Source organism: Tauraco erythrolophus, chromosome 7 (genome assembly GCF_009769465.1).
Source record: "Tauraco erythrolophus isolate bTauEry1 chromosome 7, bTauEry1.pri, whole genome shotgun sequence".
Classification (NCBI taxonomy): Eukaryota; Metazoa; Chordata; class Aves; order Musophagiformes; family Musophagidae; genus Tauraco; species Tauraco erythrolophus.
In genome coordinates, this window is record NC_141471.1 from 44,724,536 (window position 1) to 44,751,895 (window position 27,360).

The 27,360-nt window shown below is 38.7% G+C and overlaps 1 protein-coding gene across 3 annotated transcripts; it reads right to left on the reverse strand.

Annotated features, from left to right (window-relative positions):
• Positions 1-176: 176 nt before the first annotated feature.
• Positions 177-27,107, reverse strand: AZI2 (5-azacytidine induced 2). Of its 3 annotated transcripts, none has more exons than XM_086615144.1 (8): positions 27,017-27,107; positions 16,367-16,596; positions 13,511-13,636; positions 13,017-13,116; positions 11,200-11,348; positions 8,582-8,643; positions 5,286-5,401; positions 177-1,417 (listed from the first exon to the last, which is right to left on the reverse strand). In XM_086615144.1, the coding sequence occupies exons 2-8, from the start codon at positions 16,589-16,591 to the stop codon at positions 1,029-1,031; spliced, it is 1,167 nt and encodes a 388-aa protein (XP_086471270.1). In that variant the 5' UTR covers positions 16,592-16,596; positions 27,017-27,107; the 3' UTR covers positions 177-1,028. The 3 variants fall into 3 exon arrangements, with proteins under 3 accessions (XP_086471270.1, XP_086471272.1, XP_086471271.1); XM_086615146.1 differs by lacking the exon at positions 27,017-27,107 and adding an exon at positions 8,290-8,292; XM_086615145.1 differs by lacking the exon at positions 27,017-27,107 and having other exon boundaries at positions 8,597-8,643.
• Between the last annotated feature and the right edge of the window lie 253 nt (positions 27,108-27,360).

Below are 27,360 nucleotides of genomic sequence, written 5' to 3' on the forward strand. Positions count from 1 at the left end.
AAATTGTATTTGCCTATAAACACTTCTTGGCTGTAAGAGGGGAAAAAAAAGTACTTAGACATCCAAAACCTATAAAGCAGGAAGTTGCAATTCAAATAACTCTAGTTCTCAGTGGCATACTAAAGATACCACAAAAATACTTCTTGTATATATCAACAACGCTACAACACCTATAGTCTGATTAAATTAAGGCTTTGTTTCTTTTATTAAAGAAAAGTTGGTAGCCTTCACCACCACACAAAGTCAAGGTTCTGGTGCTGTGCAAAGGAGGCACGATAAGGATAACAGCGCTGCCCACAGGAGGATTCTGTGGCAGGCTCCGCTGTGCGCAGAATTGAGTCGGTGTCCTACAGCACGAACTGTGGGAATAAAGCTGAACATCCAGGAGTTGCAGCGTTCAGCAGCATTGCTGATCGTCCTGTACGGTTCACAACGAGGCCCACAATGGTGCCATCTAAACAGGATAGCCTAGGAGTCAATTTTCTCTTGCCACTGTCAATGTAAATCAAGAGTTAAAAATTACATTAAAATGCATTTCTAAACCAGAGTAATCAGAAAGTTAACTGAAAGGAGGAGAGAGAGTCCAATTCTTCATTTTATATCTTACTCTGAAAAACAACACTGTCAAAAAATAAACTCAGAGCTCTTGCAGGTTTTGACATAGGATATGAAGTATTTTCTTGATAACATACAAATAGCAAACAAATACAGACCTGGATTATTCTGTTTTATTCCAAGAACTCACTTTTCAGTGTAATCTTTTGCAAATGTCTGCCATTTGCAATACAAGACTATCTAGGCCCCATGCTAGATTTCTTTATATTTACATTATACCAGCACAGCTTTAACTTCAAGGAACTTGCTTCTGATTCACAGCAGAGGAAGACTAGGCTTTCTGTTTCAGAACTAGAATTAAAAATAAAAGAAAGAAAGAACATTTCAGGCAATGTGTTTTCCCTCTTCAAAAATTCAAGCGTTAAGGTGCCTATTCAGAACCATTCTAAAAATGCCTCGGTTCTAAAAATTGTTCAACTCTTGTGCAGACAGTTTTGATTACACTGATCCAGGTAATCTGCTGGACAGTTTAACAAGGTTGTTTTATTTTTCATTTCCCAAAACATATTCTCATTAGGCTTTGGAGGACTTGGGAATACCCAGGAATTATCTTCCAGAGAGCTCTTTCCATAAGAATGGTGTTCCTGAAACGTTTTGCCATCTCCTGGAACAGGTCTCTCATCTGTCCATGCTTGTAGAGTCACCTTTTCAGATGGGATTTTTTCATCTCTCGGCAGAGGGAGAGACACGGCATTGCAGAGTACTTTATCACTTTGTAAGAGTTTTTTATAGACCACCCCAGATGTCGAATTCAGTTTCGAAATGTTCGCGTCAACACACTGTACTGGTGCAGTAGAGGCAGCTGAAGAAAGAAGATAAAAGAAATTTTAAAATTACATTTTCTAATGCGTTTTTCATATACTCCAAACATGCTACAGTACAGCAGGTATATTAAACCCAGTGTTTTCAAGCTACCAATTTTCAGACCATATCTTACTTCAGTAACTACTTAAAAGTTATGAACTAAACGTACTGACCTCCTCAGTTTGATTTTGCAAGATGAACCGGAGATCCTGAAATCGCAATGTCTAAACTATACCCAACACCAAGGAAACCTCCAAGTTCCTACTTGAACACAAGAACTGATGAATCTTTTTGACAAGACTGGAAAGAATGCTCAAACTGAGAGGATTTTCATGCACTTGGAGAAATCAACCAGATTCAGAATGTCGAAGCAGGAAGAGAAATGCATGGCATTCACAGGTTCTCTGTGCTCCACTATTGTCTGACTTCCAAAGTAAAGCAACAGACTGCAATTTTCAGCCATCTGAAATTCCAGGGGAGTTTTAAACCACAAGAGGGACGGAAGGATTTTGAAACACAACAGCATCTACCTGAAATGAAAGAGCTGCACCTTCAACGCACATCTGAACAGATGGCCAAATACAACCAGGTCATTTACTGTAGTGATAACTTACATAAACATGTAATGGGAGTAGAATAATGACTCCTGCAGTTGAAGGAACCTACATCTTAAAGGTAGTTTTCTAGGACAGCTACAAATCTTGAATATGAACTGTGATTTGTAACTTTAGCGCTTACGGGGCAGAAAGAGGAGCAAGTATCTTGGTCGGAGAATACAACTTGCATTTGTCATGATAAATTAAAAGGTGGTACCCAATTTGCAAATGTCAGCCAAAAGCACTTTCCAGTAGCACAGGCATCATATCTGAAAAAGATACTAAGGAACTGCATTTGGCCTCTTTGTACTGACAAGTGTAAAAAGCAATTTGAGGTCTAAAGAAGTCAAGAAAAATTGAATCCACTGAAAAATGAACTGAAAACATAAAAAAAAACCCCAAAAGTGGACACGTTTGTTGAAAATGCCTCCATACATAAGGGACAGTTCAAGTAGAAACCGCATGTTAACTGGTATTGTTAGCATCATACACACAGCAATAAATACGTTGTGTTCTGCAGACTTTAAGACCTCTTATACTGGCAAGTAGTTTGTATATGGTAAAATAGCTAGTACTACAGCTATAGGAAGTGGAAGTTTTAAGACAATTCTACCCATATTTTACATAAGCCAAGATTTTTCTATAAATAAAAGCATAGGTATATCTGCATTGCATTCATAAGTGTGGCTGACAAGCAAGGTGAACAAATAAAATAAAATGTAGTTTTCATTTCTGGTGAACCTATCCTCTCTTACATACTTCTGAAAGATCACTGAAAAAAGCTGACAGAGCAAACGGCAAAACCTCATTGTTTCCCAATCAATCAAAAACTTCTGCATTAGCAACTGCAGAAAATCAGACTGTTCACCAGGCAGGAGAAGAGAAAAACCAGTCCGTGCGTGGTGGCAAGACAGGTAACTCCAAATTAAATATAAGGACAGAAAGATACATGATCACATCAGAGCTCAACAGACTTAAAGATTAAAACCTCATTGTGATAGTTTGATGTGTGGGGGGGGCTGTTCTGGTGGCAGGGGAGGGGATTTGCTCCCTGTGCCACCAGATCTGAGTCCCATCCCCCCCGGGGGAGGTTGAGCCAAATCGGCGCCTCTGCGAATTGCCCTATTTAAGTTGAGACAAAGGGGCGGGAAAGGGGCCTTTTGCTCAGGAGCGAGGAGAGAGCAGGAGGGCGCGGCCCTCGCTCCCGGCTCCCGGCCGGGCAGCTGCCCGGGCCCGGGCCGGCGCCATGTGCTCAAGATGGCGCCGGGGAGCCGCATGGGGGACTCGGTAAGCGCCCCACTCCCGGGGTGCCCACCGGGCCGAGCTTCCCCAGAGAGGATTAATATCTAAGAGAAAACAACCACAACGACCGGGTCAGCCAAGATGGAGCAGGAGGAGGTGTACTGGAGCTGAGGTTTCCCTTGCAATCGGTGTGAAGATGGCAGGCGGCCCCCCTGCAGCCAGGGTGTACTCGGCGGAGCAGAAACCCACTCGTGGACCGTGGAGAAACCCACGTCGGAAAGGAGATGCCTGAGCCCGGGAGATGTCGTGGAGCAGGGGATGCGCGACCAGGTACTGTTAGCAATGGGGCATGGAATGCACGACGAGGTCGTGGAGGCATCTGGAATCCGTGGGATGGCCGACGCGAGTGGCAGCAGCTCCCTAAGAGGCCGAGACTGGTAAAGCCCAAACTGGTGCGATCCATGGGGAGCATTGCAATCCTGCGGGCAGGACTCATACTGGAAAAGTTTGGGGACTTTTTCTTCGTGAGTAGGGCATCCACCGAAGCAAGGGAAAAAATGGTGTAAAGACTCCTCCTCCTTTAAGAAAGGCGCGGCAGTGAACAGCATGGATGAACTGACCTGCACTCCCCCATTCCCTGTCCCCCTATGCCGCCGGGGGGGGGGGGGGGGGGGGGGGGGGGGGGGATAGGTAGAGCCAGGAAGGAAAGAAAATAGGGGGTGGGGAGGTTGTTGTTTTAAGATCTGGCCTTGTTTTCTCTTTTCTCCTCTCAAGTAACCGGTTTCGTTCCCTTGTCTCCTGTTAAGTAACTGTTAATAAATTGTTTTGTTTTACGAAGAAAGCCTGAGTCATGTTTTGCCCGGGACCATGGTTGGTGGGTGCTCCCTCAGTCCAAAAACCACGATACTCATTCACTTCCTAGTTTCTCTGCTGAAGTTATTTGACAAATGTGTCTTAGAATTGCAGGAAGACAGACTCAGTTGGTAACAACATGACCAAGTCTACAAAACGTGGTGATAGTTTATCAGCCAAGTACCCGAGAGTGACCATTAATCACTGCTGGCCACAGACAAAGGCAGTGACTGACCTGGAGGTGAAGCCCATCATTAGCTCACTGAGCTAATCAAAGCTGTTTAGAAACAAAACGTCTTGATCTTGTCCTGGATAGGGACATCAGAGACTGTCACTAATATATTGTAACTAAGTTAGCTGCCTCTCACCAGCATCTTCTGTATTCCCAACACAATAAATGCCACAACCGAGGCAAGCAGAAAACAAATAAGGTAACACTGCGATGAACGGTCAGACGGACAGTCTGGCCCCACCGGAGTAAGAACGCTCTCTCGTGAAGTGTTTGGCTTGAGAGAAACACATGTATTAAACAGAAGAACCATCTGCTGAACTGCTCACAGAAATTACACATACTTTATGTGGAATATACTTAATTATTTGCAATGTAGCAGCAGAAATAAGGCAGTTTTGCAGCTTCAGTATCTGACATTCAGAAAATGTCATCTTGCATAGCATTTTGCTAGAAAAGACAACTCTTTTGAATGCCAACATAAAGAAATATGCTACCATGAAGGAATTTCAGTCTATTAAAGTCTGATTTTAAAATGTTGCCAAGTTAATATTTTATATATTCTATATTAGGAAAATAAGACTGCGTTTGCAAAAAGATTTCCCCCTCAATATGAAGTAGTTGTGGTAAAAGGTCAAATACGAGTAAACTTAACACCTCAGCCTTGTGCACATAAGCAACACTTGACTGAGAAAAAAGCCACAAGGGGAACAGAATACAGTACTGAAGAAAAAACACATCAGCAACACCTTTATGTGTGAAGTTGACCAGTATGAGACAGAAGCAAAAGCAGAAAATGGGTAGGCTGGAACCATAATATAGTCTAGCTTATCAGCTTCAATTGATGAGATTCTGATAAGATATGATAGCTAGCTTCTTTTCAAAATGGTACAGCTTGAATCAACGTTTTGTGTTTGCACGGTCTGTTACTGCAAACCCTGACTTGCCTTTCTTGGTCACTGTTGGGTTTGTTTTCAGTTTTCGTAGAACCTCAGCTTGCACGTCAGTCACTAGACGCAAATTGGACATTTCTCTCTTCAGATCCCAATATGTTTGTTGGACACTTTCAAAACAAAAATTTTAAAAAAGTTAAAATAATTGCCACCTCTAAAGTACCTTTATGCCAATTAACATGCTTCTCAAGCATTAACTGTTAATAAATCATTTTTGCCTGACATACACTGCCAACTTTACTAGAGTATTCTAATTCAAAATTAATTGCACAGTACTGATAATTATCTTAAACTGATGGACCTTTGTATATTTTGACTCTTGCGTATTACAATAAATAATGTATTAGGTATTAACATACTAGACAATATTAATAATGTCAAGTTCCACAAATGGAAACAAATATGAAGCATATGCTGCAATTTCATTATTTGAAACTAACCATCTTACCATAACATTAGTAATCTCCAAGGAATACTTCTTAAAAAATGCATTAAACGGACACTAGGCTGCAAACGAGGTAGAGTATTAACTTTGAATGGCTTCTGATAAATGACCACACACACCATCGTATGTTATGATCCTAGTAATGTTAACTGATCACAGTTTTAAATATTCAGTCAAAAATCAGTATTTGGGTCTTTACACCATTCTTTTTGCTACAGTGAATTTGGACTAGATACCCGAGATCCAAACTGAGCACCCACACAGAGATGAAATTGAACTACAAAACATACTGTTTCATATTCAAGTCCTCTGATTTATGTTACTACACTGCCTTATCAGAGTGTCAAAAATAGAGACCTAATTCATTTTCTGGTAAGACAGCATAATATGAGAAACATAATTAGCAACAGCAGCACTGTTCCAACATCGAAGTTTCAGGTTATTAGCTAGTAAGAAAATCAAGAACAACAACAAAAAAAAATTGGAAAAGTCAGCATCACCATATATCTCTTGGTAAAATTTCAAGCAAAGCCTCACTGAACACCAAATTTATGTTGATTAATAATTAACTTAGTGTTCAAAGACATAAGGAGGCAGTTACTTAAACTTAAACATGAAATCAATGATTTAATGTTTTTTTAATGCTTAACATTCTACCAAAACACATTTATTGAGGACAAGTATCATGGATGAGTTTTCAGAATATTTCTTTCTTCCTCACTATATTAACCTAAAAGATGTTTATCTGAAAACACTTCAGTAACTCGAACTGCTGTTGAGATGACCAAGAACTATTGAGCTATATAACAACTGTATTTTCAAACTTGCATATATACAGATACCTGTCCCTCTAAAATAGCAATTTAGGATCATTTCTGCATGAAATTTATCAGACATGAATGTTCAAAAGCACTCTTAGAAACAGCTACTATTCTGTTCTGGAAGTTAACACTAAAAGAGTTCTTGTAAAACCAAGAAATTTAAGTTCCTTCTATGCACAAAAACATTTCTCCAGAATACAAAAATTCAGATTCAAAACCTGTTAAAGAACCAAGGAAACTGACAGTTTAATAGGTAACGTGTTAGCTATCAGCAGTTCTGATAGAAAATTAAAATTTTCAGAACTGGTATTTCAAGTTGTTCAGCTAAACCTGTTGCCTTTTTACTGCAGAATCCATTTGGCTCTCTGAACTTTTCAGAGGTGACTTTTCAGTAGGTATGGTAACGACACTTCATTTATTCACATGTTTTGGTCTCAAAAATAACATCAAACAACCTTTAGTTACATCAAAACAGAACTTTCCAATATTTAAATATATTTATATACAGAAGTGGTAAACATAAGAACAGCTCAGTGTGTGCCACCAACCAGAAGGAAAGTGCTCGGATAAATTTTCTAACATGCATTTAGCGCTTTAAAAGCATCTTGCAAAGGGATGCAGGTAACAGAATTTCACTTAAATCACACGTAACCATATTTTAACTGTTTTTATAGATACTGATCTAGAATCCCATTGCAAAGCCTAATTTTCAAGGAATTTGCAATTGAAAACTGAGGATTCCACACGCTTGGAAGTTTGTCCTATACTGCCTTCTATGTAATATAAACCTTGAATATGATAGCCTATCTAAATTGAGAGCAAAGTAGATCTGCAAACTAAGAATTTCAAGTCAGATTTGCAGGCTGCTGGCAAAAGTGAAAAAAAAAAAAACTTTCCAGAAAGTTAACTAACTGCAAATGCCTCCATCTCCCGTAAACAGCAGGATTGCTTGCCACAACAAACGTTTCGCATAGGAGGCTTTTCAAGTGTTTTTCCACAGATTTTTGGTAGACATCACACATTCATTATTTATGTCATACTACAATAAACGCTATACTGTACATATGATAATTCAGATGGTTGCCACCTGAATGTCACTTCATGGAATAAATCTGCTCTGGAAGATCAAAGAGGTAACTGCTTTGCCTTGAGATAACACCTTTTTTTTCAGACGTGTAAGACTGGCTATGAAGCTCCAGAATCCACAAGCGTTAGCTAGCTAGCTGTCCAGCCAAGGTGAAAGGTGAAAGTGTAATTGTGTATAGCGTGTATAATATTATCATCATTACACCAGAGAACATATGAAAAGAAATATCTGGGCTGTTTTCTTTCAGTGACCGATTTCCTTTCCCATCTCTTCAGTAGCCAAGTAAGCAACAAGATATTACGTTAAACAATCTGCCATTACAAAGGACCACTCTTCCCTCTTGTGGAAAATCGTGTAAGTACACAAATAGGCATAACGGTGTAAAAGATGCAGTTAGTATTTAATTTCTGCAAGACAGAACATTTGCAAACTTTTATGCATTCATGAATTGTTCTTTTGCATAAAGACTTAAAGGATATATATACATACTCAAGACAGGATAATATAAGAGTTTGCATATCATAAGCACAATTTTTATTTGATACAAAATGAGAACAAAAAATTTCTGATATGTTGGCATTTTTCTGGAAAACTGCAATTTCTTTTTGAATAGGTCACACAATGGCCCCTCAAAAAAACCCCCACCTCCTCAAGTCAGCTAATTATTAAAAAGCTGATTTTTAAATCCAAGATAATGTAACTTTCATTTTCTGTGCAACAATCTGAAGATGTAAATGTTTTCTTATCATCATCATCCTGGACTAGCAACATAACAAATTTAAAAAAGTTGTCATGATCTTACTAAATCAGTATACCTAGACTTGAAATTATATTATGTAATTTGAAATTTGAACAGGCTGCAAGAATATTTACTTATTCAAATAACTGTCCCTCAGTAAACTAAACATAAAACATGAAAGCCACTTGATTTTCATACCTCTGGATGTCTTGCCTTTGAAGGAGGTCTCCATTTAACGGATTTTTGTCTTGAGCTTGGTCCTGCGTAACAGAGTGAGGGGAAGATAGGCACAGAATGAACATACGATTTCAGATCTTCTATCTGCAAATACTGCAGTGAAACTACAAGTTTGCTAATATTAAAATTCAGAATTAAAGTAGTCTTCATTTGTGTTGGCCGCAGTGGTTTTCAAAATGGATATAAAGATTTCTACTAAGAATTTCCACTTAAAAATGCTTAAACTACCTACTTACATGAAAGCATTGCTCAGCCACCAACCATACTCTCCCCTCTCCCCCTCTTTTTTTTTTTTTAAACAGCTGAGCTCTTGTAGTTTTTGATTCTTTGAAAAGCAAAACTTGAGAAAAAGCTTTTTTTCCATTAAAAAAAAGTAACCAGCCTTGTCTTGTTCTTCTTCCCCTGCCCCAGTACATAAAGACCTCTAAATTAAAGACAACTGTATCAATATAGATTTACTTCCACAAGTGACTTTTATGATAGAACATAATTTATCCCTTGAGTCTGAAAGACTGCTTTAAATTGTGCATACAAGCAGCCTCACTGCAGTTAACAGGACTGTTTAACAAATCAAACATTGGGCTCACTTCGTTAGTCGTGTTTCTATTAGACCCTCACCTGTGATCAGTTCCCATTCATATCCCTTCTCTTCCATGTTCCCTTCCTACTGCCATGCCCTCTAGCAAAAACTGTTACGAATTCGATACCTGTTACTGTGGCTTCACGACGGCCTATTTAAGTTTCAAGCAACTTGTCAATATAACGCACAATGCAAAACCCAAATAAGAATATCTAAAAATAGAAAAAAAACCTAGGAAGTATACTTGCCTAAGGGAGAAAACATCTAAAACGCTAACTAATGTAATTAAAAACAGTAATAATGAAAATAGCAGCTGGGTTTGAAACAATGCTGACTTGTCATTGCCCACTGATTGCACATCCGTGTATTTCACCTGACAATTTTTCCTTTTTCCGAACTTTCTCACCCCAGCCATCAGAGATTCAACTTCATAGTTCAAAAAACAAACAGTTGCATCATATTACTCCACATTTGAAAACTTGTACCTTTTTATTTCCTATATTAAGCGGTTATCAGGAGCAAGAAGAAATGATGCTTTAAAAAAAAAAAAAAAAGAAAAAAGCTGTTCCTTGTATTTGTTCTTTGCAACAAGAGCTGCTGGCATAAGCATTTTTTAAACAGTGTCACGTCTAGTCCTTACAACTGCTGTTTCAGTCTGTTGTTTCTAGCAACATTCATGCTCACAATAAAATGTGCAATCTTCAATTATTTATATAGCTGTTACTCTATTCCATAGAGTTACCTGAAGACACTAAAACTGCATACAAGGAAATTTTGAAGACATACAAGTTATTGAAAACACCTAAAAGAATTCCAAATACAAGTGAAAACAACCACCAACGTTTTTGTGAACAAAACACCTCACGTGCCTTCCAGGTAATGTGTTTTAATCCCTACCTAGTAGAAAAAACACAGACTCAACCTGGGACAAGACAGTCGATGCATGTAGGCCCGTCCCTGTAAGACAGGAGTGTGGCATGACAGCAGCAGATCTATAGAGACACACCCCGACTATATACGCTGGGGGGGCAGCAGGAGAGGACATTTCTTCACGCTAGCTCTAGTCTGGCTCCTGAATGCCCAGGAGAGGTTGGGGTGCGTCTTAATTAGCTTCATCCAAAAGGAATCCAGTTGCCATACTCACGACTGCTTCATAGTGCAAGGCACGGTAAGCAGCGGTGATTAGGAGATTTGCTTCAGAAGTACAGTTCTGTACTAACATAAATGTGCCCAAAAGACAGTGTGCCAAAGAAACATTCCCAAAATTAATGACCAAATCGCGTTTGCAGGCAGGAGATGGCCACAGATGATGGTTTCTATCTGCGAGTCTTACATACTCTGAATAATGACTCACTCAAATACTATGTGAATCAAGATTACATAATCACAATTATTCATGACCATAAGGAGCCTAAAACAGCCTGCCTCTTCAAACAATCACGTTTAAATCTTTTAAAAGCAGTAAACATGCACTAGACATTTTTCTTTAAACTTAATGCATTTTAATACTGTTAAGCTATTTTAATTTTCTTTTTGAGATTCCAGCAAGTTTTCAAAAAGAGGAGGGGGCAAGAGAGGTGGGCTACTTAATAAGAAAGCATAAATAAAGCTTTATTTTCTGTTGTTATATGGGCAATGGCTGGGAAATCTCACCTGTGTAGAATCATAGAATAACCTGATTTGGAAGGGACCCATAAGGATCACCAAGTTCAACACATGAACAGTCCTTGTAGGACTACCTAGAACTAAAGCTTACGACTAAGAGTCTCGTCCAGACACTCCTTGAATTCTGACAAGCTTAGTGCTGTGACCACTTTTCTTGGGGAGCTTGTTACTATTTCCAAGAAAGCATATGAGAATATTTAAGGTTTATTTTACTAAGATGTTCATCTTTCACTCAATTGTATACTTTATATTTCATTGTTTACTCTTTATTTTGCTTGAACGTGGAATTTTAAATAACCTATTAATACAAAAAACTTCCTAAAAATAAAGGTACCTTCTCCTTGGATTTTTGCAACTCCTTTCTGAGACTATTGCACTCTTGCTTGAGCTTTTCTAGATTCTGTTCCAGACTGTGCACTTTCAGGTCACTGTTCAGCTTCTCTATTTCCCAGCTGGACTGAGTACAATGCAGATTTTTCATCACTGTAAGGACAACAAGAAAGACAATCAGATTTAAGTCTCAGTTCAGGAACATCACTCGGGATGTAAGGTTTCACTTCAACCAGCCCATGCCCTACAAAAACGTTATCCTGTACATTCTAAAGAAACTGCAGTCTATGACAACAGAGAAATAGTAACACTGGTAAAGCTGTTGGCAGAGCAGTCGTCTATTTTCTGAGTTTAAAGTACGGAGCCCTACTTTCCAGGAATGCACTGGAAATTTTATGTAAAGAAAAAGAAAATACAGCATAAAAAGGCACTGGAAATACAAAAACCAGTTAATAGCAAACATATACTAACTTGCATACTACTTACATGCTTTGAAAACACGAGTCTTTTTCCCCCTCAGGTTTATATTATTACATAATTTACTACAAGTTTTCCCCAAGTTTAATATCAAGAAATTCCAAAAAGAACAACAAAAGATACAATCAAAACAAAAGCATAAAACCTAGAAGTTACATAAGTCTTCTTATTAGAAAGAATAAATTCACAAGGTTGCTAGTAAGAACAATCCTAGCATCAAATCAGTAGTAGGGCTAGTTAGACAGCAAGAAAAGAATGGACATGACAGGAATACAACCCCCAAGTCTTCCAACTGCATGGTTCACTCATTTCCAGATTTAACAGTTTAAACAAGCTTAAGCTACACTGATTTTTCTTAAACACAGTATTCAGAGCCCACTTATGAGTAAAATTGATTACTAAATAAGGCTTGAAACCATGAGGTCCTCAACAATGATACTACTACTACATGTAGTTTGCTCTTCTAGGTTTAAAAGCTTGCACAAATGAAGTCGTGCATTACATGCTTGAGATCGTCTTCAAAAGTGATCCAATTCAAGCATAGCAATACTTACAAGCACCCTTCAAATGACTGCATTTGTACAGAATCTTAAGTCCAGTCCATATCTCTAACTTTACACAGATGGCATTTTCTTGTTCTCTTTTCTTGTAACTATATTAATAAAGATTTTTTTTTCTTCTATAGCGTTTTATTTTATGTACCTATCATCTCCAAAGCACTCTGTACAACAGCAGTAATGGAAGCTGGATTTGGGCTTTTGGAATTGCCAGGGTACACTGTTTCTCCCTCCTCTTTCTACCAGGCTGTCTACAACCAGCATCTTTCTACCTTTCCTCATCTCCCCAGCCATTTAAGTAACTGTTATCGACTGCAGCTATTGCTATACAACATCCTCTTGTACCTGTCATATCTCAAGAGCAAGACAAAGCAATACACTGAATCATTTGCAGGTACCAGAGGAAGTGTTATCGACTGGATAGTTGATAATATGCTTGAACCAGTACACCTTTGCTCCACTCTCAGGAAAAGAGGGTGGGGTCCAGAGATGTACACGACTAGCCTATTAAACTGTCAGGTTGTGCACATTTTTCAAATAATTAAATAATCTACAGTGGAAGAGCACAACAGCCTCAGATCTTTACCATGGAGATCCTTGCCTATGATAATCTAGCATGCATGTTATCATTTACAAGAACACACACACAAGCTCAAAGCACCTCACTGCAGCATATGCCTCTCTTACCTAGCCACTATATAGGGTTAAACCTCTTCACACCCTGAGATCATAATATAACAACTAAGACTAGTCAACATACGTTAAGATGAAGTAACCAAATGCATACCTTGTTGAGTTTCCACTTCAGTTCTTAGTTGTAACAGCTCTACTTCTTTCGACTGCAGCTGTTCATTCAAGGTTTTCAGGGATTCCATACTTTCTTTCTTCTGTGTTATTTTTTTTGGGGGGTGGGAGGGTGTTGAGGGGTGGGGAAACAAACCCAAAACCATTTCTGAAGCTTTTTTCTATCATGTCTGACAAATCAACTTTAACAACAAAAAAACAAACACACAAAAAAACCACCCCACAACACCAAGAAAAATATTGCTTCGATTTTTTTTTTAGCATTAGCCTAGCCCAGTAATAAAATTGAGATATTTAAAATCATTATTCCTACATAAAGTATCATCATGCACTTTAGAAACCTAAAGTGCACCACACCACACCTAAAGCAAACACCACAGATCTGCAGCAAATAAAATTCATTCTACAGTAAACATTTACTAACTATGCAGGACTTATATAACATGCATTTAACAGTCATTACTTAAAAAGGCATACCATTTTATCCAGTTTGTTTTTTAGATTATCTCGGTCAATGCAGGCCTCTCGATAGGCTTGATATGCCTTATTCACTTGTTCACGTCCAACTGAACTGCATTCCTCTTCCAATCGGGAGCCAAGCAGCTAAAAGTTTAAGAGATACGAGAAATAAGAACTTTCATATGTTATATTGAGAACTGCAAAATTAAAAAAGTGCAGTAGTACAGCCTGCAACATTAAACTAACAGCATTTGTTTTAGTTTAGTTTAGAAAATAAATTAATCAAATATATTGATATGGACCAAAATTTTTTACAACAGTGAAACAAAGGCTGGCTACGAAGTCTGCAATCTCAAATCATACTTAATGCTCGCTAGCTTACTGCTAGAAGTATTTAAAAACCATCCACGAGTCATGATTACTCACACTGATAATCCCTTAATAATAATTTTCCAGGCTCTGAAGATGTACAAATTGCTTTTTGGAAAAAGAGTTTTAAGTATATAAAACCACAACATATAGAAAATTCAGAGGAAGTCAAACATAAGATTTTAATGACTCAGAATTTAAACAAAGATTTTTTTTTTTCCCAGTGTATTTATGTGAGGAAAGCCAAAGCAGAATTATTTTACAAATAACTATTAACTTCCAGGTCACTGCTATCTCATTGCTTGCTAAGGCACAAGACAAGCAAGGGAGAATAAGCACTACCAACTAGATTGTCAGAAAGAGGGGAGCAGAAATAAAATGTATTCAGTATTTTCAATAAGACAGCAAGAATGTAAGTCTTACATCAAATTACATCTCTCCACATAGAAAGTTCTTGTTTTGACTAAGTATTGCATTATCCTTTTCACTCTGTTTATCCTGCACACTTGCTTTAAATTTTTGAGGCATTTAAACACGTTCAGTGTACCTAATATAGATATTTGCAACAGATATATAAATGTTTTCTCAAAAAAATGAGTCAGACAAAAAAATTACAAAAATCAAAGAGGTGACAGTTATCTATCTACCTTAAATACATCCTCTTTTAGGTGTTCACTCAAAAGAAAGTATGGGAAAGCAAGCCATAAATATAGGAAGCTTCTGTGCTTTGCTTTTTGTATTGACCTTCAAAGTATGCATACTATTCATTTTAAGTTTTGTCCTTTACATTTTCCTCCTCAAAATAAAGCCATTCAGATAGAACATAAGCCTTACCAAACTTTCCAGAAGTTTCCATACACTTTGAAATTTAAAATTCAAGAAGGGTAATCCCTTGTGTATTTTCTACCGTACAGGTATACTAGCCATTAACAAAGACTAAAAGTCAGTTCTGCTACTTAACAGTGTAGGCCTTCTCAATGTCCCTCTCTCATAGAAACATTTTTATGGTATTCACATACTAAACCAAAAGTTTCCTCTATGGAAAACAAAGCATCATCTTCAAGACGATTAAGTTGAACCAGGCCAAACCAAAAGACACAAGATCAAGTCCTGTTTATTGTGATTTTGAGCAACATAAAAGATGGTTCAGCATGGTTCATAGAATGGTTTTGGGCTGGAAGGGACCTTAAAGACCACCTTGTTCCAACCCCCCTGGCATGGGCAGGGACACCTTCCACTAGATCAGGTTGCTCAAAGCCTCATCCAACCTGGCCTTGAACACTTCCAGGGATGGGGCAACCTGGAAGTGCTTCCAACTTCCCTGGGCAACCTGGTCCAGTGCTTCACCACCCTCAGGGTGAAGAATTTCTTCCTTATCTCCAATCTAAACCTACCCTCTTTCAGTTTAAAGCCATTGCCCCTTGTCCTATCATTATGCACCTTGGCATATTCAGTGTAAAGCTCCATTCCTATCCTCATCACCCCTAGAGGGCCTTATATAAAGAACATACTGAGAAAGTTTTGCCTTTTGACAGAAAGTTAATTCTGTCAAACTAGTCACCAGTAATTCCTGAATAAGCGTTTCAAAATTGTAAGGAGTGTGACTCAAGCTCTTCATTCCGATGCCACAAGATAGCACATACTTTGTAGGCTTTTAAGAGCCAGTAGCACATACTTAGTCCTATTAAATGTCTCAGCTCTAACTCTAGGATCTATCTTGCCTTAATAAGAAGGCAATCTATCAAAGTCCTTTTGCAGAGACCTTTTGCGGTACAAAGACACTCAGTACTGAACAATGGATACACGTTTTAGCAATAGCATTCTTTACTCAGGAAGAAAAGCCTATGTCATGGCCAATTTTTAGCTTTAATGAACTTCACTAGACTAAGGCCAGGAGAAACTGCATACAAAACAAATTCCTAGATTCCTTTACATTTCAGAATTACTGCATCAAAAAACAGCAAGCCGTCACCTCTATGTTAAGCATTGCAGCTTTGTATTTCACGTCTGAGACTGCTATTAGCTACACCTAGCTAGATATTCTTAACAACCCATTTTTCCTTATCATTTCAGTACGCTGAGCCCAAGAGATTCTTCTGATGGACGGTTCCTGGATTCTGACAATTTATAGACTTGGCCCCTCACTATTCAACAATACTAAGTCACACGTGCTCAAGTTAATATCATAAAGAGGTAGATGAAATACAGTAACGATCCAATCCAACTACACATCTTTCTGAATCAAAGCTAGTGTCTTTGCAGGGCACTACTGCATTGCACCACATACATGCCCAGTAAGCACCAAAAATCCCAGTATGATGTAACTCGATTACCAGAGGAACAAACTGTATCTCACTTAAAACAAATACAACAGTTTACTAAAACTTTTTAACTTGGAAATTATTTTAAGTACATATTTTAAATACTTAACCATCTGCTCTGCCATCCAGCCAGGAGAAAAACAGTAGCTGCTACCAGAAGCTGGTAAATCAACTTTTTTCTTACCTTCTCTTCTAGAATTCTCACTCTTTTTTTTAAGAAGGAGTTCTCCTTCTCCGTCTCCTTTAGTCGTTTCTTGATATCTTCATATGCAGTGACAAGTGCGAAGTGTGAGGCAACAGACTCATCTCCACTGTAAGATGAAACAGGAATCTCCCCGTCTCTTTTATGAACGTTGTCTGCTTTTTCATGGTTCAAAATACAGATGTCATCCTCTACCAACTCCTCCATGACAGCTGTTAAAAAGACAGATAAGAGTGCAAAATTTTCACAGAGACAAATTCATCAAGACTCTCAAGTCTGAAAACCTTCCAAAAATAATACTGCAGGGTGTTTCTGTCTCAGTATGACAAGACTGAATAATCAGAAAATATCTTAATCTTGCTGAAAAATCTCGAAATCCATTACACATTTAAAATAGATTGGTTAGAAAAGCAGCATCTTTCAATGTTACTTGATAAAAATATTTGGAGTATGCATGAGATTTACAAACCCCCAAATTCATTTTTGTTAATGCATAATACCATCCTAGGATTTGGCTGGTACTAAATATATGAACTCCACAGGAATATCGTATTAGAGAGTTTGCAAGCCAGCACTGAGGAGTAAATGTTGCAAGAAATCAACTGACTACTGTGGTTCATGAGCACAAATGTCACATTTCCTTCATTCTTGAATGCAAATATTTATACTTTTCCCAAACTTTAAAATGACATCTTAAGGTACACTTGCATTAGTCCTTAAAGAGGTTGCATGAGTAGCTATTCTTCACTTGGGCACAGTAGAAAATATCCTGCTGTACAACAATTACAGTAGTTCTTGACTGCAAACATGGTGAGAATGAAAACATAACAACACGATCTGTCTCATCATGCACAGAGAAAACTGACAATAATCTGGCCGTAAGCAAAGTATGACCCTAAAACACTAGGTAAATCCACCTGAATGACAAATGCAAAGTAACTGAGTTTTTGTTACAACACACATCACTTAGGCACAGCAAAACATTCAATAAGAACATAACACCTTAAAAAAACTCCATATACTTTCTTGAACTCCAGGTCCCCAACAGCATTTTCCTTAACGTTACTAGTTATCAGGAACAAGTTCAGGGATTTGATTTAAAAACAAACCAACCAACCTGCAAAAAAAACCAAAAGTGAAACCAACCAACCAAAGACAGTTTATTCTTATTTAGTTATGAAGATCAAGATTCCCTGCACTTACATGCAATACTAACAAATGCTATATGGTACTTCAGAACATTTCTCCCTCTCCTCAAATAAACTATTGATGCTACTTCTATCAAAAGCAGATTTTCCCTCCCTTGAACAAATCCTTAGGTTCATGATGATTAGTTAATGAACCAATAGAAATGCTGGAATGAAAGAGATTAGCATAATGAAGACAGTTGGTATTGTAGGAAAGAGTTATTTCAACAGAAAACTGACCTGATCAAAACAACTTTGCAGGAAAGGCAGGGGAAAAGTAGGGGAAAAATCCACAGCCACAATCGCTGCCTCTACTGTGTATTTGCTATTTAAATTCAATCTAGACTTCCATTTGTTTAGCGACACTAAGAGGTAACAGGGATCAACAGCCCTGGAGCTTACCTGCGTGGTCAGATTTCTCTCACTGTGGTAGCAATGGAAAAGCTACATGGACTGCAGCATTATGAAGAGCTGTAGCACAGCTACAGCTGAACAATGGTGCTGTTATCACATTTGTCTCAATTTGCTCCAAGCCAGTTAGACAACACGATAAAAAACTGTGACAGCTCATTTATACTAAACAGACAGCAATGGAGTTGCAACAGTAAAAAAAAGACAAGAAAACTACAAACCAAAACTCAAGTCTTTCAATGGTCATCTTCAGGAGGCAAACAGATGCCTTAGTATACTATTTGATGTATGCTAACAAAACAGGTCGCCTAAGCGTCCCTTGCCTGTTGCTCTGCCTCATACTTAAGTAGAAAGGTTTGCTTCCTTTTCATTGCAAGCATAATATCACTCTGTGCTCAAGGTGACCTTGACCAAAAGCACTGCATCATTCAAACTGCATGAACTGACTGAAGGAATTGCTCATTTTGCCTATAAGCCTAAGATGAGCGTAACATACTAGCTTTTCGTCCCCCCTTTTACAAGGGCCCTGCAAGCCTTCTCACCCATCTCAGCAAATTCCAAGAGCTTGCCTTCTCAAGGCAACACATCTCCTTTTCTCTGAATACTAGACTCAAATGTCATTAAAGAAGTGTCACAGCTTATCATCACCTCTTGAAGAAAGCAGTAGGTTGTGTGACCTTGTACATAAAATACATCTTTATCCCCACCGTTTCTTATAGCTCCTAAACTTAAGCATCTTGCATTCCCTATTTCTTGCACACATCAGTTCCACCCAGAGATGGCAATAAGGGAAAAGAGGAGACAACATCAAAAGACAAGACTGTATCTATTCTGTATTTTGCTAACTAAAACTTACTGCCTGTATGACCTTCTGAAAGAGCAAGACCTTCCAAGTAAGACTCAGCATACACAAATACTACTTTTTAAATTCAGGTACATACTTAACCTGCACCTACTAAGAGGACTAGTTACACTAACATTTTTTTAATTTAAAGATCTCATTTAATTTACAGGATTATTCAACTCTGGTTTTCTCATGCTGCTCTCTAAGCCAGCGCTGGATGCCATTTACAAGACAACTATATAATTCCACATAATTCAAAGGGGCTTGTCATATACATTTTTCTAAATTTATACACACAAGATAACGGTTTAAGAAAGATTCATTTTTGACTAGTCTTACTGCAACTAAATGACAACAAACTGCCTACAAAAGTCTACTTCTAAGAGACAGGTGTTCAAATAAGCCACCTTCTCGGCTCATCTCTTTAAAGAGCTTTGGAAGGGAAAGAGGGAACACACCTTACACAGGCTTAAATGAAGTAAGTGGGATATTCAGAAGGAATTCTGCGATTTTAAAACTTTTTGCTTCAATTATTAAAAATAAATAAAATTATCATGAAACATGCTTCTCGACTGGAAGCTCAACAGCCTGTCAAGAAGAGAAAATCACCACAACATTCACAATGTATATACTTTATTTTTATCTTTCATTTTCTCTATTAACATAAAGCATTAATAATATTTACACACTGTATTACACTGCCATGACCACACAAAACTGCAGTTGTTTCAGCTTTACAAGAAACACGATTCAAATCACCAGTCATTAATTATGCCCAACAACATGGAAACAAAACCAGACTTCAGATAGACATACTTTCAAATAAATGTACAGATTTTTATGAGCTGAAATTTAGATGCCACTGTACACCAATTTAGTCAGAATTTCAGAGCATCTCATGAAGGAAATATAATAATAAAATATTTACATTACTCTGAGTTTAGCATAAGATCACTTCAAAAAGCCGTAGCGTAGACAGACAGAAAACAAAAAGCTGCTGGTATTTTGAGATTTTCCCCTACCTCCTAAAGGACGTTTCTGCTTTTGGAAAGGAGGACTACTCTCAAATCCGAAAGCACCTTTTTTTCACAAAATAAACAAGACACTATGGTTTCTAAGAGATTTCATTACGCTATTGTCAGTCAATCTGAAAGGATAAGTCTTTACATATTTTATTCTAAATAGTTTCCCAATTTTTTCCATTAATAGTTATTCTACAAAATCACACACTTAAATTAAAAAAGGAAAACAACAACAAACCAAACTGCAAAAATCTAACATTTATAGAAGAGGAAAAAAATGAAGAAAAAATGTATTTATCAGATCTCAGGCATGAGTTGATACAAAATAACTTTAACAGTTAACTCCATTAGTAAACATCAGTTTGTTGCCTGTGCTTACTGAATATTCCTTTTATTGCATAGTTCAGAAAGTTTTAACTCTCACAGTCTACAGAACTATACAACAGATATTTTGTAAGAAAAAGTGTGCTATGACCTCTGTATCGGAGAGGTACTCGATGACTCAAAAGTAAGTTATAATACATGCACCACTAACTGCAGTATACATTAGATGAGCACGAGGAAAAAGTCATATTATAAAAATTACAGCAGCATTGCTAAATAGATCTCAATAAACCAACACAACCTAAAAAACAAAAAACTGTTGATCTCTATGCTGCAAAAAACTTTCTGAAGTACTTCCAAAGAACAAAACAAGGGCAAAGTTGCTTCTCCAGCACCTGCTGAGCCTGTATTAAAAAGCCAATAAAATATATAAGCTCCTACAAGAATAAAATCTGGCTGTTAAACAGTGGGAGATCAGCAGTTAAAGGTCATGGTGAAATGCACAGTTCACCCAGCTCTTTGTTGTGCTGTCAGAAAAAAAAAAAGCATTCTCATAAATAGTTCTTTCTCCATAAGCAGCTCTGTCATGATATTAAAGCAACAAACAGAAACCATCAGAAGGCAAAACCTTACAAAACAGGACTGTATCTGTAAGAAATCCCCAACTACAGCTGTAGCCTTTACTTTTACTTTTTTAGGACTGGAGCCAAAATTTAGTTTCTCCAGTATTATATTACATCATTTAAAAAACACGAACCATAAGCAACAATCAAAGAAGTGCTTTCTGACAGAAGATACGCATTAGATTATTCCGAAAGTTACGACTCTCCGAATCTGGCAGTCCCAGAACGGCTCGCAGGATGGTTTCCTGAGCCCAACCACAGACCTCTGCCTGTGCTTTATCCTGTTTGGCTTCTCCAGTTCAAAGCTGCGCCTGCATGCGCTGATGCAAGTGCCCCAGAGCTGTCACTCTGAAGCAGCTGAGTGAATTTTGATCCCTCTGGAGCTGCGATTCACAAGATAATCTCTACTAGAGTAACTGGTTAAAGTGAAAGATTTCCCACTAAAATATTTAAAGTAATATACAGGCAAGTTAATGTCTATGAATACAACTGATGTCCATGTCAGCCTACTTACAGCAAGCTTTACAATCCCACTTACCACACATCTCAAGAAAGGTTTCCCCAATACTTTTGCTGCAACAAATAAACATGTCACATTTATATTTTCTGCACATGAAACACAGATATTTAAAAGGCCCTTAATATTTACTTCAAAAATAAAAATATGAAATGAACAATATTAATGTTTGTATTAAATAATTAATGTTCTAAAAAAAAGAACCAAACAACTCAAATACAGTGTTGACAGGACTTAGTATTAAGTTCTAGCAGGAGTAATTATGTCCACTGTTTAAAAGCAGTTTGAACTTTAAAAGAAGTTTGAAGACATGGAACTACTTCAGTTTTCTCTCACATATTGTAGAAAAGAATGGTTTCCTGAAACCACTTCTGTTGTTCATTGATGTTTAATGTAGGTTATAAACCAGCTTTGATTTAATATCCTGAGAGTAAGAATGATTTCCCATTTCTTACTAATGCTTGGCATAAATATATTTTTTCTCTTCATAAAGCTTTACAAATATTAGTAATTAACACAACGGGAGGCAGTTAAACATAAAACATTCTACATACGAGAAACACTAGATGCAAAGGCTCTAACAGCAAACAGACCACTGCACAAACAGATTTCTGTAGTTTGAAATGCTAATCTTGTTCCTTATTCAGGAGGAGAGATAGTAAGAGCAGGATTACATTAAACTTTTCCCAGTATTGAGCAGATTCCTATTTTGCCCCATCTTTTGATTTGAAAGAGAATAGGCAGTTTTCAAAATATTTCCAAATGTCAAATGCAAATAATTTCAAGACGGTATTTTCCTGATTCTTTCGAAGGCTACTGAGAGTCTGAATCATTTTACTTTGTTTACCTTCCAGATTTGATGAGTTTGACTTCATAATGGTACTATTAACAGTCTCCAGCTGTTAATAATAAGAGTACAATTTTTATACCGGTTTACATTACATAGAAGGGTGTATATATGCAGGTAGATAAAAAGATAAAACATAAAATTCAAGAAATGTCTTTCATCCACAGGAATCCTGAACACGTGTGTTGAAGGCCTCATCTTAATTTGAGAAAAGCTGCACTGTTCTTGCCTTTTAAAAGACACTCCAGCACAGCAATGAAAAATACAGAATTCCTGCAGTCAGAATCAAAAACTCCACAAAGTATATGGTGTATATGACACATGACACTAAAACAGGCAGGACTTCCAGTCTCTTTAAGCATCTATCATTTTGCATCCCTCAGAAATTTTAGGTTCTCTTTGATTCCAGTCATGAACTGTCTGTTCTACAGAAAGACACATCACTTTTTAGAGATACACGCTCCATTTTCAGGGCAAAACATCTGCCTACATGCACTTCAGTAGCTGCTAGCTTTGGCCACTGCTTGTCCTTCCGTATGGACAAAGTCCAAAGCACTCCTTAAGAGTCCATGCGTACAAGGGCACAGCCCTGCAGCCTCTTTCAGAAACACGTCAGCACATCAGTTAAAGCAGCCCTCCAAATCGCTTTCATTTGCTGCCTCCCAGAAATGGAAAGTTACTGTCTCTAAGCTCACAAATCAGCTCACCGTAGTTCATCTACAGTGAACATCTGGGTAAGCTGGAGGAGCCAAGCAAAATCTCCTTAGATACAACAGGCAATTTTTTCAATCTCAAGTTTTTTTACACTAAATAATCTACTCTCTCAAGAGCTAGAAAGGTACTAAAAAGCCCTTTTTATGACAACGGTGCTTGATAAATTTTACTTTCTCTGAACAGTTTCATACTCCAGTATCTTCATCACTAATTTGCAAACCCTATGCATCCTCAACATGCAATTTGCCTTTCTGTGGATGCTGTCACTTTCCCTGACAACCATCAGAAAAGGAAAGGGGAGAAAAAAAAAGTTGGAGTCAATTAAACATTGTCCTCTCAGCATCATATAATCCTGTTTATTGAACTATTAAATTTAATCTTAAAGCTAATCAGAAGCAATACTGCCAAAGAAACACAAGTAGGAACAAGATGGCTTCCGGCTGTTAAACCTTTATAGCACTAAATGTAAGTATATTCAAAGGTTACTGAAAAAAACATATGTTCTCATGCTAACACTGAATGTTATTTTAATAGACACTTTTTTGGTGTTCATTCCTTCCCACTTCAAAACATTCATAAGGAACAACTATTTAAGAAAGCTAAGAGGGTTTGTTTTGTTTTGTTTGAAAGAGGGTTTTTAAAAAGAGGGTTTGTTTTGTTTCTTTTGTAAAACAAACAGTAGGTCCCACCTCTCAGTCTAAGTTTCATCCCATTCATTTCAACCGTCAGAGTAATTAACGTTCAACAAGTTCACAAGCTCAGTGAGAAGGCATTATAAAAGCCTTGTATAATTACATGAACTTTTACTTCATCTGGAAAGACACCTCACCTGTTACACCCATTAAAAGGCAAGTTAAACCCAGTTGCACCGATGGCCCTTTGTCATCCTGCCATTCACTAATAGAACATCTGGAGGTTTTCAAGACACGACTGGACAGAGTACTAGATAATCTAATCTAGGCTCCCTTTTCCACAAAAGGCTGGACCAGATGATCTCTCCAGGTTCGTTCCAATCTGAGCTGTCCTATGATTCCATATTCAGGTTCACGCCTCATTATTTCAGACAAACCTGGTCAGTGGAACACAAGTTCCTGTTAGCAGCTTGTCAGTGGATGACTTTGACGTCACTTATGCTTCGCTCCCCTTCTCAAACTTTTCTTTTCCTCAAATGTATTGTCAAATTTTAGTACCATCTACCATTTTATACACTAAGAACTCCACATAAAAATATGATATGATCGTTTAAATAATAGTTAATTAATGCAACTATACTATAAACATAACAAAAACGAAGACTGATTGCAAAGTTGACTGTGGATAAATCACACACGTGGAGACTCTAAAAGCTTCTACCAAGCTATTTACCAGTTTGACTCTTGTAGTAATCCTGTCATTGCTATTTTAACAAACTGGATCTCATTGCCACTGTAATTGTTTTATTTAATATGGACTCTCTATCTAGACATTCTCTGTTTAGAAATTACCTGTGAAAGAATAAAAAATATATTTTAAAAGGTAAATCCACACTCCATTTTATCCCATTTACTTCTACCTTTCCACTTATTTTCTTCAAAATCTTTTCTAAAGACATCAGATATTGATAGCGTGCACAGTAACAGGTCTGCACTTTTTCCAGGGTAGTTTTCACTTTCCTAAGTAGACATCCTTCATTTAACATTTTCCAGTCATAATGCACAATCCCCAAGTGAATGCTTCTGTTGATACCATAAGAACAAATGTTACTGGATTTGCAACTTCACGTACATTGTTTCCAACACTGTGAAATTAAATTATTCTATTTTTCCACCTGAGTATAAAAAATAGAGTTGGTTCATGAATTTGACCGGATAATTTCATGCTTTCCCCACCTTTTAGCTATCGCATAGAAAACCAAATCAGAATATTTGGTGAAATTTAGGCTATCTTAAAACTATCTCCAATTTATCACCTGGTTTTGCTGCACAAAGATGCCACTTCATTTCCTTTGTTCTTTCAAAGAACTTTTTACCACTTAATTTTCATTGTAAAACATAACCTATCTTATATCCTGGCAATGGTCACTTTATACTTTTCAGAACTGTAAACTGTAGCATACAAGGACTACAGAAAAAAAAAATTAAAATGTGGGGGTTTGGGAGGAAGAGGTGGCTAAAACCCTGATATAATCTGATTCAGAGTTCACTTAACCAGTGTTTTCTGCCTTCTGACTTCACTTAGAGTTGTTGGCTCAAAAATTGTGCTTAGAATTTGGGGCAATAGTCTCCTACTTGTTACAGTGCAATCACCTGATCAACACTTAACTTTCATCCCAAGTTCTGTTACAAAATACCAATTACTCAAAGAGCAAAATGTAGCAGTAATCTTGTATTTGTTTTGATTTCTATGATAAAAATTCCAGGATACACATGCTAACAGATAACTGGTATTATTAGAAGTAGTAGCATTTGGTCACACATCAACACCTAGGAAATTAAATCCTTCCCATAGTCCACAACACCACTTGGCAGAAAACACTTTCTCACACCTGACCTTTGGAGCCCAGAGCAGACTTGACTGTTGTGACAGTAATCCTCCCCTCAGTCTGTTTTTTCCAGAGCTGGCTCACAGTACGCTGATTTTACACGGTGTAGGACAGCAGGGGAATTAAGAGATTCCTCAAGAAAGGCAAAAGCTCCTAAAATCCCTCACTAGAACAGTTTACAGCCCAACCCACTCTCACTTGTAAATTGCTGGGGGACAGATTTACTTAAGGAGGTCAGAGTAATTTCCCTTCTAGGTGAAACACCAGGATTTAAAGCTATAATTTCTTAAAAGTGGAAATCATCACTAGTATTAGAGACTCTCAACACATCTGTATTCCCTTCTTCCAAACCAACACCGCCTGCAACACCTGTATTCCAGTCTGCTCCAGTATTTAATCATGTTTCTGTTTTCACACCCTGTGCCAATGATCCTACTTGGTTAATTTCCATTGCCCGATTCCCCCGTATTAACACACAAATTGCTGCTCACCTAAGAACTCACCTAGTTTTTCAGCTTCATTAGGTGCAGGTTTTTGGCTAGTCTTATTGCCTGAGACCCACTCCCAACTCATTAGCAGTACTTTTAAACTATGCTCACTGTGCCTCAACAGGGATGCCCTTCTGTCCTGGTTATGACTGGGACAGAGTTAGTTTTTCTTTTTGGCAGCTAGAAGAACTCTGAGTTTTGGATTTAGTATGGGACTCGTTATGACAAGAAAACTGATAGTGCACTGATGTTTATAGTTGGCACTGAGACAGGAAGGACCTTTCAGCTTCCCATGTTTTTGCCAGTGTGCAGGAGCACAACAGGTTGGGGGGGAGCACGGCCAGGAGGCAGGGTCCACAAATCCCCTCATGATTTGAACTTAGATCTAGGGTTGAGGGCCAAATTGGCCAATGGAGTATTCCACATCATGCAATGTCATGCCCAGGATATAGATGAGGGTTGACCAGGAAGTCTGTAACTCTCTTCAGAGGGCTCTCTCAGTTTTCTCTCTCGCTGTCTTTTCAGGTCTTTCACTTGTCCAGAATTGCAGTGTGGGGACTCGTCTGTTCCGAGATCACTTGCCGAGATGGGACAGGTGCTGGTCACCGAGTGGTGAGCAATTACACTGTGCATCACTTGTTTGTGTATATTGTTATCATAATAATAATAATATATAAATACATAGATATTATATAAGTTGTTCTTATCTCAAAGCACGAGTTTCTTTCCCTTTTCCCTTTTAATTGTCTTCCTCGTTCCCTGGGGCTGGGGGAAGGTGAGCGAGCGGCTGCTGCCCCTTAGTCGCCGGCCGGGTTAAACCGCGACACCCCCTTCACGCTGTCACCCTTCGCCTGCCGAGCAAAAGCCGGCGGGGACATCCCGCAGGACTCCGCCAACCCGCTCCTTCTACGAGAACGACTCTCAAGAACAGAAACTAAAATTCGGCCAGAGCCGCCTCTGTCCTCTGGGGGAACCGCTCCTATTCCACCGCCAACGCGGCACGAAGCTCCTCGGCACCCTCCGGCACCCCTCGCGACAGGCAGGCCGCGCCGCCGCCGCGGCCCACAGGCGACGTGCCGGCGATGCGATGCGCCCGCCGCCCGCCCGGGGCCCCTCCCTCTCGCCAGGACCAACCTTTCGGGCCCTCCTCAGGCCGGGCGGGTCACCAACGGGCGGTCAGCTCGGCGGAGGGGCAGCGCCGCCCGTCGCGGTCTCCGCTCGGAGCCCCTCGGGCTCCCATCGCCGCCGGCCCGCCCGCGGTACCGACCTCCGCCACCGCGGGAAATTCCCGGGGCGCCGGCGCCGCCCCCCGCCTGGCGAGGAAGTCAACAGACGCGTCACGTGACGCGGACCGCGGTCCTTCCCCTCCAACGGGCGCTCGCTGCTCCCGGAAGGAGAGAGGCGGCTCCGCCCCCGGGCCGGACCGGGCGGACTACACGTCCCGGCACGCACGCGGCCGAGCCCTGAGCGGAGCACCC